This window comes from Bos taurus, chromosome 11 (genome assembly GCF_002263795.3).
Source record: "Bos taurus isolate L1 Dominette 01449 registration number 42190680 breed Hereford chromosome 11, ARS-UCD2.0, whole genome shotgun sequence".
In the NCBI taxonomy this organism is placed as follows: domain Eukaryota; kingdom Metazoa; phylum Chordata; class Mammalia; order Artiodactyla; family Bovidae; genus Bos; species Bos taurus.
In genome coordinates this window covers 24,924,253-24,941,115 of record NC_037338.1, presented here as the reverse complement: position 1 = coordinate 24,941,115, position 16,863 = coordinate 24,924,253, and the positions used below count along the sequence as shown (strand labels likewise).

Sequence of the window (16,863 nt, the reverse complement as noted above, 5' to 3'; positions counted from 1 at the left end):
TGTAAAATGAATGAACCAAAGTACTTGTAACCAGTAAAGCCATGTACAAGTATTAACATCAGACATCTGAGAAATTCACTAATTCAAGAAATATTTACTGAATGCCTTAACTATGTGCCAGCCAGTATTCTAAAGCACTTAAGATCCATTAGTGAATAGAAAAGATCACTACACAGCTAGGGCTTTCATTCTAGTTTGCAAAATCAGGCAATGAAAATACAGGGACACCTCATTTTACTGCACTTGGGCTCACTCAACTTCACAGATACTGTGTTTCTTTACAAACTGATGGGTCAAGCAAGTCTATCAGTGCCATTTTTCCAACAGCATTTGTTCATTTAGTGTCTGTCACATTTTGGTAAATCTTGCAACATTTCAAACTTTTTTATTATTATGACCCATTTGTAATGGTGACCTTTAATATATGTTATGAGTCACTAAAGACTCAGATGACAGCTAGCATTTCTTTTAGCAGGAAAGTATTTCTCAATGAGGCACGCACAACTTTTTCTTTTTTTTGGCTGCACTGGGTCTCGGTCGCTGCACGTGGCGATCTTTAGCTGCAGCATGAGAACTCTTAGTTGTGGCATGTGGGATCATCCCTAGACCAGGGATCAAACCTGGGCCCCCTACACTGGGGACCTCAAAGTCAGCCACTGGACCACCAGGGAAATCCCTGCATGCACATCATTTTATACACATAAAAGACTACAGTATGGTATAAACCTAACTTTTATATGTACTGGGAAACTACAAAATTCATGTCACTTGCTTTACTGCAATATCTGCCTTACTGCAGTGGTCTGAACTGAACCCACAATATCTCGAGGTATGTCTATAAACACATAAAGTATATTTGATGGTGATAAATGATATGGAGGAAAAAGCAAGGCACAGGGAACTGGAAACAACGAGACAGTACTAATGTGAGTGCCTATGAGAAAGAGCCGAGATGGCCCAGTGGTTAGGACTCTTTTCACTGCCAAGGCCTTGGATTCAATCCCCAATCCGGTACTAAGATCCCACAACACGCACACAGCGTGGCCATAAAAAAACAGTATTAGTCAAGAAAGATTTTACTCCACTTAGAGCCAAATGAACAAAGCAAGGAGCAGCCAGAAAATACCAATCTCACAGGCCAATATTTTTCTTTGAATCCTAGTTAACTTTCTAAATAAACTGATACCGTAAACAGGGTGGAATTGCCTAAATTCTTTACTAAGCCTTTTATTTAAAAAAATTTTTTTTTTTAATTTTTAGCGGCACTGCGCGGCTTACAGGATCTTTCCTCCCAGACCAGGAATGGAACCTGGGCTGTGGCAGTGAAAGCGCTGAGCCCGAACCACTGGAATACAAAGGAATTTCCTGGAATTGCCTAAATTCTTATACCTTACATCAATAACATAAAAGAGAAGCACTTCGGGAAGACATCTCAACAGTTTCCACCCACAGACTGACCTAACCCTGCAGCCATTTGCTTCATTTGGTGGTTGGTGGTCTCAAATTCTACAGAAGTTTTTAAAATGCAACATCGCCAGGGTATCCCCAAAAGTAAACCAGGATGTCCAAGCTCATAAGTCAAGCATGCCCTTGGCCAGACCGGGCTTCCAGGGACTCAGAACTGGACCAGTCTCCAGATGGTATTTTGGGAGACAAGTATAAGCTAGACAGCCCCCAAACATTTTGATCGCAAGAATCCTCACCAGCTACACAGGTAACTCTCAAAACCATCAGAAATTTATGGTCAGGTCGCTTATGACTATTCAAGTGCCTCCGATGTAAAAGCTGAACTATTGCCAACAGTCATTAAGCTGCTGCTGTCCTGGACACCCTCGATCATGGACAAAACAATGGGTAAGTTTTATTTATTCTGGCCTACAGTACCAAAAAAGCCACTTTATAATTATACCAATACTGTATTCTTATTAGTTAGCCTAGTCTAGAATTTTACAAATTCCCTTAAATATTATATTTCCTAACTTCTTCCTTCTCAAGCTGAAAGAGTAAAAAATTAATTCACTAAAAAGGGAGAAACACAAATTATGACTTCAAATATAAAAAGAGACTGAGTTACTGGAGTGGCCTGCTCGGAGAAACTCCAAGCAATTTAAAGAAATCTGCAGATGTTACATATTCAATATCAATATTTAATATCAGAGGTAATTCTAAAAAGCGAAATATTCAGAATCCTGCATAATTCTCTAATCTGGAATCCATACTTTCAAAGAGTCTGGAACTGCAAGTAAAATCACCTCTTATGCCCTTTACCCACTTATCCTTCAGTGGGAATCAAATATTTCTTAATATTAGAATCAAGAACACTCAGTGTATACCTTGTTGAGTTCTTCTATCCTTCTGATGAGGTACGGATTGCTTGAGGAATTCTCAAAGTACACATAATCTGTAAGTAAAGGAAGTACAGAGCTTAATCTTTTCAACAGAAAGTTCACATGTGCCAATCTGTGACTTTTTATATTAGGTAATTCACATTCAAAATGAAGCACGCCCATAATTCATTCCCTGGTAAAAGCAAACTTAGTAATGCAAACTTAATATATTCCCTCATGTGCCTACCATTCACAGATCCTTATTTTCCTGGCATTTTCACTTCCATTAATGTTTTATTCAAGTTCTCCTTGAATGTGGAGACTCTTGTCCCACATGTGTCAAATTTTTAATAATAAACAAAAAGACACCTCTTATCATTTAGTCAGGGCTGACTAAACACGTGTCTTTCATACTGTAACTGCTTCCACATCTTTTCACTCCAATCCATTTGCCCTGGAGTATGCTTCTCACATAAAACTATTGACCTAAGACAAATTCAGAGCATCTTGAAAGGCTTCACAGCCCAAAGTACATTTCAATCACCAACTTGAAAAAAAAAAATCAGGTGAGCAGAGCAGAAGCACAAGACCAACTTTTTCACAGCTCCATCTAAGAGGATGGGGGCGGGGAGAACGGAGACAGGTCACTTTTTGAGAGGCAGAGCTCTCTGGAGGTGATATCGGTTTTTTTTAATACCTCATTTACCAAATTTAATCTAGACTCCTTTAGGGTCTTGTTATAATGATTGCTGCAGCCTGTCAACAAAAAGGATAAAAATTTTCAAATGTGGTTTTTCCTGTCATCTAATAGGCTCACTGGAAACTCCCCACTGTGTGTTTATTTGAGAGGCTGGGCTGTATTGTCTATCTTAGTGGCTCTTTCCCTTCTCCCTTCTACAAAGTGGCCTCATTTAGCCAGGCCATTCCCACCACCATCCATCAAGAAGCTCGGCTAATGAGCAGAAGAGCACGTCTCACACACAAACACGCCACTTATCTGAATTATTATTTCACCAGGAAAGAGACAGGAGGGCGTCGTGAGTAGGGAGAAAGTTTGTTTGACCTTATTTCTCTCTTCTGCAGAAGGCTGGGAAGGAGGCAGACAGTAGAGCGAACGTCCAGGCAGAGCTCAACTCCCCAGACCAGGCTGCGGTGCCCTGGCCCCTCTAAGCCCCATTATTGTGGGAGAGGGGAGCGGGGCGGGGAGGAACCGGACAAGAAACCGAAGGGAGAGTGACGACGGAGAGGTGTAGGGCCCTGTCCCCGCAAACAGGCCTATCCAGCTGTGCCCCTGGCTGGGCCCCCATCGCCCCCACCCACACCCCCAAGGAAGGGGAGGCGTAGAGGAGGGGGGCGAATGTCCCTCTACCCTCTCCACACCCCCAATGCCTAGATGCCACGCGAGGATAAACCACCCTCTTAAGGGGCTTGACGGCCCCCACCCCCATGTGGGTTTCATGGGTGGGGGGTGGGGGTGGGGGTGCGTGATAATTCATACCCTCAAGTACAGGCTTGGCCCTAAAACCTTGGGCGGGGCGCGGGGGGTGTGGATGGGCCCCGGTCCCTTCGCGGGCCACGGTGGGGGAGGGGGGAGGGGCGGGGGGTGGGCAGTCCCGGCCCCCACCGCAGGCCCCCAGCCGCCTGCGCCCTCAGCCCGGGCGCCCGTGGCTGCCAGCCGTTAGGGTGAACTCGCCCCGACCCCCCCACTCCCGGGGCCCGCTCCCAGACGGGCCGGGTCGGGCCGAGCCTTCCTACCTCCGACCCGGTACATGTTGGCCGCCATGTCCGCCCGCCCGCCCGCGGAGCCCGAGCCGAGCCCCGCCCGCCGCTGCCGCCGCCGCCGCCGCCGCCGCCGCCTCAGCCTCGGCCGCCGCCGACTCCTCGCCGCGGGGGGGAGGGAAGGGAGGGAACAAGGGGAGGGGGAAGTGAAGGGGAGGGGACGCCCAGGGGTGGGGGCAGGTGCCCGCCCCCAGCGCAGGGCTAGGGAGGGCCGAGTTGTCCTGCCAGGGGAGGCCGGAGCGCTTCGGACCAGCAGGGAATTGGGGGGCGGGTTGCGGCTTGGGGGGACCTTGCTGGAAGTGGAGGGTCCTAGGGCAGGGGTCCTGGCCCAGGCCGAGGCCTGCCGCCCCAGCCAGCGTACCCAGGCACCTGCCCACCCCGAGACTGGGCTTCCTCTCCCCGCCTCTGTCCCTGGAGACCTCCAGGCTGTGTGACCTCCAGCACGTGAGCACCAGTCTGGATGCAAACACTTGGATGCAAATAAGTGCTCGCAGCAGGGCGCCTTCCTTCTGGTGAGGTTAAGGCAACCGGCCTGGAGCCGGAAGGCCCTGGAGCCAAGGGGATGCCAAGTGCTTGCAGCTTCTCAGGGCAGAGACCTAGAGGATGGCGGAACTAGGAAAACTGACCCCCTTCCAACTCCACCCTAACTGCACTGGCGTGTCAATCCGCGTTCACCCCAAAACCAGGATGAACAGAACCCACTTCCCCACACCTGGAGGCCTTGCCTCTAGACAGGCCCTATATGCAGTGCAGCCAGGCTGGGAGAAGAGACCATTAGAGGAGGGGGGCTTCCTTTGCCGTTAGGGGAACAGGGCTCACAGTTCATTGTCACCACAACTCCTCAAAGGACGAGATGGTGCCAGTCAGCTTGCTGATGATGGACTGTTAACTGGTTATGTGCCTAATGCTTTTAAAGTTATTATTTTCCCAGGCAAATTCTCTAGACAACCCCTGTTTTCTCAGCCTTCAGACCCTCACAGAAACAAAGAGCCAAATTGAGTTGAATCTGAGCTGGTTGTCCCCTAAATGAACACAAACAGCTTTCTTTAGGGAAGCCAATCCATTCCGAACTACTCCCAGATATTGTTGGGTAATAAACATGAAGAGGATCCCTAACTGTTGTGGGTTGTTTGGAGTTTCTGGTGGCTTTACAACCTTGTGTTGACTCTGGTTTGGTGTCTGTGGATGAGAAGTGTCCCCAGAAAAGAAGGCTGTGTTCTGCTTTGTCTGGTGATGGCATTTGTGATTGTCATTATCACAAATTGAGGTGAAAATAGTTCTCTGGCTAGCTAATGGAAAGCAAGAAATAAAATATAAAGCACTTTAATAAAAAAATATAAAGCATCTTTGGCTGAATTACCTTGATTGACTGTGTAACTCAAGTTTCTTCAAGTATAAAATGGGGACACACTAATTGCACCTCACAGGTGGGGTAAGGAACAGTTGTGATTATATCTTAAAATGCTTTGTAAACCATTCAGCAAAGAGCACTATGCAAATAACAGGTGTCTGCTGCTTTTTTTTTAAACTCAAGCAAGTTTCAGATTCCCAAAGGTTTTACGCTGTGAGTCAAATTGTGATCTCACGTCAACTCTTTTGACCTAGAGAAAAAATAAAGCTGTTCTGTTATGCACACTGCATAGCTGTTATTTATCATAATCCCTTTACTGGAGATTCCACAGAAAACATATTGTGACATCACTGACATCGCTCTCTCCATTTCTGAGCTGACACGTAAATAGGCTGCATAATTTAGCTGGAGTTAAACTATAAACTGGCAGCAGTGTTGGGATAATTCAGCCCTTTCCTTTGCCCTAGAATTCTCTAAACCAGGAAGATTGTCTCCAAGTGGAAAGGCCACCTGGAAACCATAAACTGCAAGGGAACAATAGGTCACAAGCTCTATTAAAAGGTTTTCTCATTATTTTTAAATAAGTAAGCAGTTTCTCCCCTTCAAAATATCTCTGTATTTCTGATAGTTCCTTGCCTGCCTGTCTCATTTCCCCAGCTTTGTGCACCTTACCAGATACTAACCACACTAAATGGGCAAAAAGTGCCAAGAAAACATCTTCCATCCATACTGATCTCCTTAGGAATAGCCTTATCCAGAAGCCCCAACCCACCCCATTCCCCCATGAAGGGCCTCAGAAATTTGGGGGATTGGAATTAGTTGGAAGTAATGATGGTGGCAGAACCCAGGCTCTTTCCTTCCTCTAGATTCTGTGTGTATAACCTCTTGCATCTCTAGCTCCTGGGCCAGTGTCTTCTACATAATAGGTGCTCAGTATCTGGAAGAACAAGTGCCCATGAATGATGGACTTAACATAGTTAGAGAACCAGGTGCAGAGTTGAAAGCAGGGACTTTTGTCTATGAAACTTTTATACTTCCAAATAACAAAGAAGTATGCATATAAAGGAGTTCAGCAAATGTTTGTATGTAGAAGAAAAAAAAAAAACATACAAAGAAGGGTGGAAAAGCCATAGCTTCAAAGAAACCAAAGCACTTCTACCTCCTCAGGCTGCATGGTTCAGATCACAAACTTGTCACCAAACTTCACTCCTAGCTTGGCTGTTAGACTTTAAAAGTTGCTTGACCCCTCTGATCCTCAAGTTCTACAAATCATGACTAGCTACTGACACCTAATTCTAACACTTGTACTAAAAAGTGAAATATACAAAGTTTGGGGCATGTGTTAAGCTTTATACTTATTAGGTGCTGTCTCTCTATTCCAGTCATCCTCATTACTAAAATAGAGGGGTCTCTCAGATTGTGCCAGAAACTCCAGGAAAAGTCCAGCCTCTCCATGGGTAAAATTTCCTGGCATGACTGCTGTGATTAAAGAATCATGATAAGGGATTGCCAAAAGGCCCAGAATGTTCTCTGTGTCAGTCCCCAGAGTCCCACAGCTTAGCTGAAAAAGTGGATGCTGCAAGGAAGCTATAGATAAGACAGAGTGTTGGTTTTTGCTTCAACATCAGGATGGAGTTTTTATATATGGAAAAAAAAAAAAAAAAAAACCCAGATAGGGCTGTCCAGAGTCTGGGAGCTTTGTGATATTGAACTCAAGAAAGGAGCCTGAAAAAGAAAGGAGCCTGGGGGTCTAGAATGTAATTAATCTGGAACCAGATAACAGGCTTTAGATAAAGTACCGTAGCTTGTCCTTTGTTCTTTCTTTGATCTGTTTCTCTCTCTCTTTTTTTTTTTCCTTTCTTTTCTTTCATTAACTTATGTTGTTATTTAGCAAAATTCTATTGGAAAAATGCCAATCTGTCTCAGCTATTCCAAGGTGGTCCCGGGTTGTACCAGAAGATGACTATTCCAAGAGAAAGCAAGAATCAAAGCAATTGAGCCCCTAAGGGAAAGAAAACCAGAGTCAGAGTTTCCTAGCTTCTCCAGTCTTGGCGCCTTCTCTTCCACTGATCCTCTGGGCTAAAAACAAGAAAGTGAAGTCGCTCAGTCGTGTCCAACTCTTTGCGACCCGTGGACTGTAGCCCACCAAGCTCCTCCATCCATGGGATTCTCCAGGCAAGAATACTGGAGTGGGTTGCCATTTCCTTAGGGGATCTTCCTGACCCAGGGATTGAACCCAGGTCTACCCACATTGCAGGCAGATGCTTTAACCTCTGCGCCACCAGGGAAGCCCTTTAAATACAAGAATACAGTCTCTCAGAAAACCTCCTATAGAGACACAGAACTTCAGATCCAAGTACTACATCAAAGATTTCAAGGGAGGAAAGGAAGCCAGGTTGAAAGAAGGGGGAGGAGGCAGGAGAGGGGGGTGAAAGGGGTGGCCTTAGTCTCCTGCCACCTACAGATACCCAGGTGTTATGGGACTTTTCCCTGGGCTTCCAGAGAAGGGAGGACTGGAACTCGGCCCTACCAGAAATCAGACCAGACCAGAAGCAGAATTCGAGTTCTCTGCCAAGAGGAGGTGATCAGTCTCCAATTCTCAGCTCAGGCTGAGGGCCCTTCGTCCAGATTCCTGCATCCAGGACCAGGGGACTAGAAAAACAGGGAAGGATAAGAAGGGTTAAGGAGAGGAAAGAGAAAGGGAAGGGGAGAGAGGTCAATAAAGTCTCTTGTTCCTTACCTGGTCAGGGCACTCTGGCCAGTTGTCCACGTCAGGAGGAGACCAGGGACAAAAGGGTCCCAGTTGCGGCCACTGGGTCTACCCAGGGCCAATCTCAGAAAGTCTTGACTTTTGAAAGTGTGTATTTTAGGAGTCTATGGTGCTCTCGCTCTCATGCTCTCAAAGGAGAGCAAGCTCAGCCATTTGATGGCATCCACAAAGAGGTTCCTTCTCTAGATTCAACATTGCCTCCAGGTCCTAGAAAAGGTACTGGAAATCACAAGGGGGATAGGAATGAGCCTTTAGAAGGGTACCCTAAATGATTTAAGTGTGTTTTTGTTTTGTGAGATATTTTGTTTTTTTTTTTAACCTATGGAGCGCTAGAGTGCTGTGGATTTGAATGGGAGATGGCAACAGCATATGCTGTGGGGTCAGGAAGTAGAATCCTAAAAGGCAATGGAAAGTGTTGACGGATACAACAGGGAACCTTTGTAGGAATGACTCAGACCACAGCAAAAAAGATCTTTGGCCACCTGATGAAAAGATCCTACTGATTGGAAAAGACTCTGATGATGGGAAGGATTGAGGGCAGGAGGAGAAGAGGGCGACAGAGGATGAGAAGATTGGATGGCATCACCGACTCAATGGACATGAGTTTGAGCAACTCCAGGGATGGTAGAGGACAGGGAAGCCTGGCGTGCTGCAGTCCATGGGGTCTCAAAGAGTCAGACAGGACTGTGACAGTCAGACAGTGACTGAACAACAACAAGAGCAAGAGTGTGGATTGGAATTGGAGATGGTGGAGAGTACAGGTTGGTGAAAAGGGCTGCTGACTAGGGTAAGAGGTCATGGGGTATGAGAGATATGGATTGGTTTGAGAGAAACTCAGAGGTGTGAGAGATACAGGATCTGGTGCCTTGGGGGAGACTTGAAGTAAAAAGATAACAACTGGGTGGAAAGAGGTGTGATTCAGTGAGCAGACAGTATGGGAGGGGAGGCAAGTTGGGGGAAGAGGGATGGTTGACGGGTTCAATTTTAGAAAAGTTGTGTTCCAGGTGCCTTTGGAAACATGCAGGATGTTTCCTCATTAGAAAAGAGGTGGATGAACAGACCCAGAGTTTGAGAGGGCTAGAAATACCCTCTTCTATGTCACCATCAGCTCAGAGCCCGGTCTGTCTTGTCTGAGGGGTAAGCCAAACCCTGGCCCCAGGGGAAGAAGCAGGTTCCCTGAATCCTTCAGCTTGGGAGAAAACAGGTTTAGCCAGTCTCGGTCCAGGAGATCAGAGTCCAGGTCCAAATGTGCAATAGGCAGGGTGTGGGCAGAGGGCCACGCAAGTCACCAGGACAGATGGTGAAGACAAGGGGGCATGCCCCAGGGCTGACCTGCCACAGGCAAAATTCTCAGCTAGGGAAAGAGAAGTCTGCTCTCGGGGTGAAAAAAGCAGCTGGGGTGGGAGGGTGGGAATGGGGGAAGAAAAGAACAGGAGGAAAAGGGAAAGGACACAGCCTGAAAAACAAATCTGTCTATTCCTACCTCACCCTCTTGCCTCTAAGATGGTATAGAGGGTTACACAGTGGTCCCCCCAAATATATGTCTACCTGGAACCAGAACCTACGAATGTGACCTTATTTCCAGATGAAATTAATGGTCTGGAGATAAGATCATCCTGAATTAGGGTTGCCCCTATATCCAACAACAAGTGTCCTTGTATGAAACAGAAGAAGAGAGGGAACAGAATGAAGAGAAGGCATGGAAAGGTGGAGGCCAAGATGAGTGTTATGAGCTACAAGCCAAAACAATGCCAAAGACTGCTGGCAGCCACCATATACTGGGGGAGAAGCATGGAGTAGATTCTCCATCAAAGCCCCCAGGAGGAATCAAGTTAGCTGGCATCTTCATTTCTGGCTTCTGGCCTTCAGAACTATGAGACAATATATTACTGTTGTTTGAAGCCACCCAAGTTGTGGTAATTAGTTACAGCAGCCTTAGGAAACTCATACAGATGGTAACCACCCCTTGATTTTAAGTAAACATAGATTCAGCCAGAAAAAACTGAGCACTATATGCAGAGACTAAGGGACATGGAAGCTGAATAAAAGAATAAAAGAGGGGGCTTTTCTGGTGGCTCAGTGGTAAAGAATCCACCTGCCAGTGCAGGAGACACAGGTTCCATTCCCAAGAAACCAGGAGAATTCCACACGCCATGGACCAACTAAGCCCGTGTGCCACAAATATTAAGCCTGTGCTCTAGAGCCCGAGAGCCACAACTACTGAGCCCCGTGTGCCCAAGAGCCAGTACTTTGCAACCAGGGAGGCCACCGCAAAGGGAAACCTGAACGCCATGGCTAGGGAGTGGCTCCCGCTCGCCACAACTAGAGAGAAGCCTGTGCAGTAACAAAGACCCAAAACACTAAAATACAAGTAAATAAAATAAAATTTTAAATATTTTTTTTAAAAGATAGAGTTACACAGAGAGAAGGGGCCCAACACCACTCCACTTAAGTCCTGCTCAAGTCCTTTAGACACGGTTGGCTTAGTGCTAACAGAAAAGAACATCCAGATGCTATGCCCTTCAGCTGTCAGTGGAATAATCCTCCTCCCCTTCCATTTTTCCTTTCCCGGCACACCTGTAGAGTATCACACATTCCCATAAGCAATAGCAGATTACCAAGAAGGTAACACACACATTCACTCCTCCATTCCTTTGTCAGGAAGCGCTCTGGCTCCTCAGATCCCAATCAATGCTTCTAGGGTGGGGAGTAGAGTAGGGGCCTTCAAGAATATAATCTTGTCTTCAAAAATGCCCTTCTCATTCACCAAATAAGTAATGAGCGCTGTTAAAGGCATTAAGGACACACCAGTGAAGGAGATAGACAGAACACCTGCCCCCTGGAGCTTATATTCTTGTGGAAAAGACAGAAGAATGACCAAATATAATAAATCCGTCAATAGATGTGCTAGTACACAATGATAAACGCACTACAAAAAGTAAATCAGGATAGGGAAACCAAAAATGATGATGGTGGTCAGAGAAGACTTCTTGGATGTAAGAACTCAAAAGAGACCTAATGATAGAATGGAGTGAGCTGCTGGGACATGTGGGGAGCAACATGCCAGGACAAGGGAAGAGCAAACGCAAATTCCACAAAGCAAGACTCAGCCTGACCTGATTGTGACCCAGGAAGACCCGTGTGGGTAGGAGATGAGGTCAGGGAAGTGAGCAGCGTCCATCCATGTAGAGCCTGGAAGGCCCTGGTAAAGTGTTTGAATTTTGTTCTAAGCATACTGGGAAGGCTTTTGAGAAATGGAATATTTCCTGCCATATCAGTAAGCAAAGGATGTCACGGTCATCAGCAATGGCAGCCACCACGGAAGGTAAGCTCGTGAACCCTGAGGGAACTCAGGAAGGAAAGAATACCTGCCATCTATCTAGCAGCCACCAGACTGCAGGCCCTCCCTAAGGTGAACGCTGAAAACCACAGGACACTGGCCCCAGATCGCTGAGGTACATATCAAAGGAATGATTTCAGTGAGCCCAGACTCCCGCATCCTCCCATACAGAGAAAAGCACTAAACTCCTTAACTTGGGATATCTGGTTTTCTTTAATTAACCATACTGTTTTGATGTTCAGACTATCTGCCCTTTGTTGCAACACTTCTATATAACAACCAGGCTCCTCCTTCCGCCTCCTCAGAGTTTTCTCAGGGTCACTGGAGATGCTGTCTCCTGGGCCTGAAGTCCTAAAAGTTCCCCTGAAGAAAGCCTAACTCGCAACTTTTATGTTATGAATATTTTTTAAGTCAACTATTTCAACACAGGAGTGACAGGAATCTGATCGACGTTTTTAAAAGATCACCCGGAACATGAAGAACACAAAATAGAAAGGGGCCAGTCTTGACTTCCAATTCAGAAAAGCATGACTGGGGACTTCCCTGGCAGTCCAGCGGTTACCACTCTGCACTTCCACTGCAGGGGGCACGGGTTAATCCCTGGTCAAGGAACTAAGATCCCACAGCTTCAAAATGAACAAACAAACAAAAAAAGCAAAGCAGCATGACTGTGTTCTCTGGAGGCATCAAACCTCCTCTGAGCACTAGGGATTCAAAACTCACCAATCTGAAGTTTATGTGAGGGAAAACCAAACTTCCTTCTGTATTTCATTTGATGTAATAGTGAAAGAGACCCCTTCCAACTCAAACTGGGGTTCTGAGACTTGTGCCAATTAATGGCTGTGAGAGAAATGACCATATACACTGGCTACCTTTTTAAATCCTCTTCCAAATCATACTGGACAGCATCCAGTCATGTAGACTGTAGTTAGTTCCCCTCATACCTGATACCATCACTGAGGTTTTCCTAGGCCGTTCTCCTTTCAGCTGAACTCCATCTGGGTCACAGGGAGCATGTGAATTCCATGAATATGAGCCACTTACTGCATCTTAAATAAAGTGTCTTGGTTATAAGTGATGCCATATATAAAATATCATGATTGAAACAAAGCCTTCTGAAAGTTTATACACACACACACACACACACAAACCCACACTCCACTGTGGAGAGTGGAAACACAGAGACTTGTTTCGAGGCTAACATACTTCAATACAGAGGTAGGGAGCTAGGAAAAAAGTTTGAGAAGCCCAGGTTCCAGGACCCATGTGATGAACAGTGGGGTCCAATGGTGATAAACCAGAGTAACCAGTCGATCACTGGATCTGACAATATGGTGGTCTTCAGAGACCAACTCCCTTGCTGTCTTCTCTTTTGGTAGTTCCTGACTGTCCAAATCCTAGGCAGTTGGAAACAAATTAGTAGGGTCTGGCCTTAGATATTCTACAGCGTGGATGGCTCCAAAGAGCAGAGAAGGGCTCATGAATCCCCCAGACTGAAGGATGATACTATAATTTGCTCTTTCATCAGTGCCGTTTATCTTTATCCATATTGGTAGCTGCTGCCCTTTCTACGAGAGACGGAGGGAAGTTTATTTGCAGTCTTGATTTCAAAAAGGACAGAAAATGCTGGAGGGCTCAAAGTGAGACTTTGAACTCCTGGATAAATAAATGGTTGTTTATGTTTCCTTTTATCTCTGTGAAGTTTTGGAGGATAAACCATGAGTAGTTCAGAGCTTCTTTTACAAAGCCAGGCCAGGACCATATTATTAGTGGCAACTAATGCTTTTGAACTGTGGTGTTGGAGAAGACTCTTGAGAGTCCCTTGGACTGCAAGGAGATCCAACCAGTCCATTCTGAAGGAGGTCAGCCCTGGGTGTTCTTTGGAAGGAATGATGCTAAAGCTGAAACTCCAGTACTTTGGCCACCTCATGCGAAGAGTTGACTCATTGGAAAAGACTCTGATGCTGGGAGGGATTGGAAGCAAGAGGAGAAGGGGACGACAGAGGATGAGATGGCTGGATGGCATCACAGAGTCGATGGACGTGAGTCTCAGTGAACTCCGGGATGTGGTGATGGACAGGGAGGCCTGGCGTGCTGCAATTCATGGGGTCGCAAAGAGTCGGACATGACTGAGCGACTGACCTGATCTGAATGCAATGTTTCCCATTTAATTGCACTCAATCAGAGCATTGAAGACTTGGCTTCAATTAGAGGGTACCTGGAGGCAGCTTAACTTTTTTGAAGTTTTGGTAAAGGTTGCCCAAAAACGGTCCAGTCAAATCCCATCACTGGTTGCTTTCTGCAAGAGGAGATGAAATGTCCATCCCTGGAAGTCCTAACTCCCTTCCACCCTCCCATAGGCTTCTGATTTGGTGGGTGAAATTTGGACTGTGTTCATGGAATAGAGGGTGTAGAGGGTGGGGCTCTCCTCCCAGTTAGGAGTCAGAATTCTGGAAGTGAAGGGGAGAGAGAAGGTTCCAGCATTTGACTGAGTCTTCTTCCTGCGTCCTTAAACCCGGCTGCCTCCTTCTGTCGGGTGTCCCCAGTCTTCTCCAGATTCACACAGAACCGAGGCTGGACCCTTTCTATTGGTGGCCTGAAGTCTTTCAGCAGGTAAGAGCAACTTCAAAGGCAGAGAGTCTGAGGACTGTGTGACTGTGGTGTTCCCACGTCTTCCCACTTGTCCAACTCTCCCCATCAACACACACCTTTGCACACCCCCATAAAGTCCCTCAGATCTGGGCTGGAGTGGGGACTGCTTGCCCATCACAGTCATTGCCTCCAGAAGGAGATTTGAGGTGAAGCCTTCAAAGTTCCATACCGACTTCTCCATGGTAGCCAGCTTCTCCTAAAGCAACTGCAGCCGAGGGCAGGCCCCGAGTCGTGAGGGATGGAGCAATTCCCAGCCAGTGGCATGTTGCTGGGATCTGATGCATTATTTATGATGCTGGTGTCAGCGTGGCTCCCAGGCACCAGGGGAAATGGAAAAGGCACTTGGGCCTGTGCTGATGAAACTAAATATTTAAACAGGAATCATGAGTTGAGGTAAAATCCATTTTTCTTCAGTAAAGCAGAAAGGGCCACAAATAACTTCAAGGTTGAGCACTTGGTAAATACCAGATCATAGGGGAAGGCTGGGGGCTCCCGGTCCATGGCTTTCATCTACTCTCAGATCCCAGTTCCTCTCCAGGGCAGATGTAAAGGGTTGGCAAGGCACTTCGGAGTTGAAGGAGGAAAGGGGAGTTGGAGGAGCAGAGGAATTGATTCAGAGTCATGGTCACCCTATTACAGCTCTGTGGGAATGAAATTTGGAGACACTATAACAAGGTCCAACCGGACACATTCCTCTGTGTCCTTTTTGTCCATTTCCCTGTTTCCTGAGATCTGGTCTACCCCATCTGCCCAGCTGATCCCACTCACCTTCTGATTAGCTGGAAGAAGGATGATGGGATGCTGGGCAACCGTGAACCAACCCTCTTGTCTTGATTCTTCTTATCTCACCTGAGACAGTCCCAGTTAGGAAGCCATCCTCCACCCACTGCACACAAACCCAGAGGACACCCTACACAGAAAGGAACACGGGGGAGTAGGGCCCTCCATTAAAAAATTTTTTTTTGGCTACACTGGGTCTTAGTTGCAGCATGCTGGAGCTTGAGTTTCAGCATAGAAACTCCTAGTTGAGGCATGTGGGATATAGTTGCATAAATAGGGATCAAACCCTGGCCTCCTGCATTGAGAGCACAAAGTCTTAGCCACTGAACCACAAGGGAAGTCCTAGGGCCCTTCATTTTTGATATACAGAAATCTCCAACTATGAGGAAAGACAAGGTCTCCAAAGGTAATTTCCTGGTGGAAAGAAATAGTTGTGGTTTGGCCTGGCTTCTTCTGCTGGGTTTTCCCCTCTTGGTGGGATCCTTCAATTGCATTTCCACAGCAGTCACTGTTCCTGGTCCCCAGGGATGTGCTTTTTCCCAGTCCCTGCATGAACAAACACCTTTTTCTTCCTTTCGTCTAAAGACAGCTGAGACAGGCTGACATTTTCAAAATTAACTTTTATAAGAACTTAGGAAATAAAAGGAAGTAATTGCAAAAAGTACAAAGACAGAAGTTCAATTCAGTTCAACGTTTATTGAGATCCTGTGTTTAGCTGATACTCTGGATTATCTTAATAGATGAAATGGATTTCTGATCCTCAAGGAATTCACTGTCCAATGGAAGAAGCAAGCAATTCGAGTATGATGGGTTGTAATCTAATAAAATAAAAGCCATAATTGCTCAGAGTTGGTAGCAATTAATATGCCCTGCTGTAAGGGCAGGGCTGGTCAGAGAAGACTTTGAGAGAAGGTGCTATTTCATCTGAAGCATCAGTGAAAAATAAAATCTTTGCCTGGTAAAGAGTCAGAAAGGACATTCCAGACAGAGGGAAGAATATGTAGAAAGTACACGGAGGACATACGAGAATCAACTGGAAACTTGGTTCAAAGCCAGATTGCAAAGGCCTTACATGCCAGGCTAAGAAGTTTGACCTAATCCTATAGGACCTAGAGGCAATGGGACCCTAACACATTTACATTTATATTAAGTTAGAAGGACAATAGTGGCTAAAGTTGAATAAACAGCTTTTTTTTTTTAAAAATTTTTGGCCACACCACTGGACTTGGAGGATCTTAGTGTCCGGACCGAAGGTTCCCCAAACCTGTGCTACCTGCAGTGGAAGCGAGAGAGTCCTAACCGTTGGACCGCCAGGGAATTCCCAATAAGTTTTCATTTTAGCTTTTGTTAGAGTTTCCTGTGAGTTAGTTTAGCATAAACACAAAAAGTTTCTGGGCCTCCAGAGCTGAAAATAGAGATGGGCAGTCGTGTTCCCTGTAAAACTTATCTTTAAATGCAACAGAGAGAAGTGTTTTAAGAGACAAAGAGTAAATTAGAGCTCATTGTCTGAGTTCCTTGATTTAAAAAATACCTTTGTTATTATGGACTGAATAATCTTTGTCCCTACAAAAGTCCTATGTTGAAATCGTAACCACAGTGTGATAGTGTTAGGAGGTGGGGGCTCTCAGGAAGATACTTAGGTCACAAGAGTGGAGTCTTCATGAATGGCATTATAGAAGAGACCCCCGAGAGCTCTCTAGCCCTCTGCCTGCCGTGTGAGACTACAAGTCTGCAATGCAGAAGCGGGTCCACACCAGACCCTGGTATTCCTGGCACCCTGATCTCAGGCTTCCAGCCTCCACAACTGTGGGCGATAAGTTTCAGTCGTTTATAAGCTTCCAGTCTATGGTGTTCAGTTATAGCA

General features: G+C 46.1%; 1 protein-coding gene across 9 annotated transcripts in view; it reads right to left on the bottom strand.

The window, feature by feature from the left end:
* MTA3 (metastasis associated 1 family member 3) overlaps nt 1-16,863 on the bottom strand; it is a 212,957-nt gene that overhangs the window by 158,667 nt on the left and 37,427 nt on the right. For 3 of the 9 annotated variants that reach the window (XR_003037047.2, XM_024998519.2, XM_024998520.2), the window contains exon 2: nt 2,334-2,401. Coding sequence is in view for 5 of the 9 variants with exons in the window: in XM_024998519.2 (XP_024854287.1) it covers nt 2,334-2,401 (68 nt within the window). In the remaining 4 variants the exon portion in view is untranslated. Of the gene's footprint in view, nt 1-2,333; nt 2,402-3,390; nt 3,587-3,825; nt 3,910-4,082; nt 4,185-16,863 lie in introns of those variants that run through there. The other 6 variants (NR_198884.1, NM_001435012.1, XM_024998522.2 and 3 more) reach the window with 4 other exon arrangements.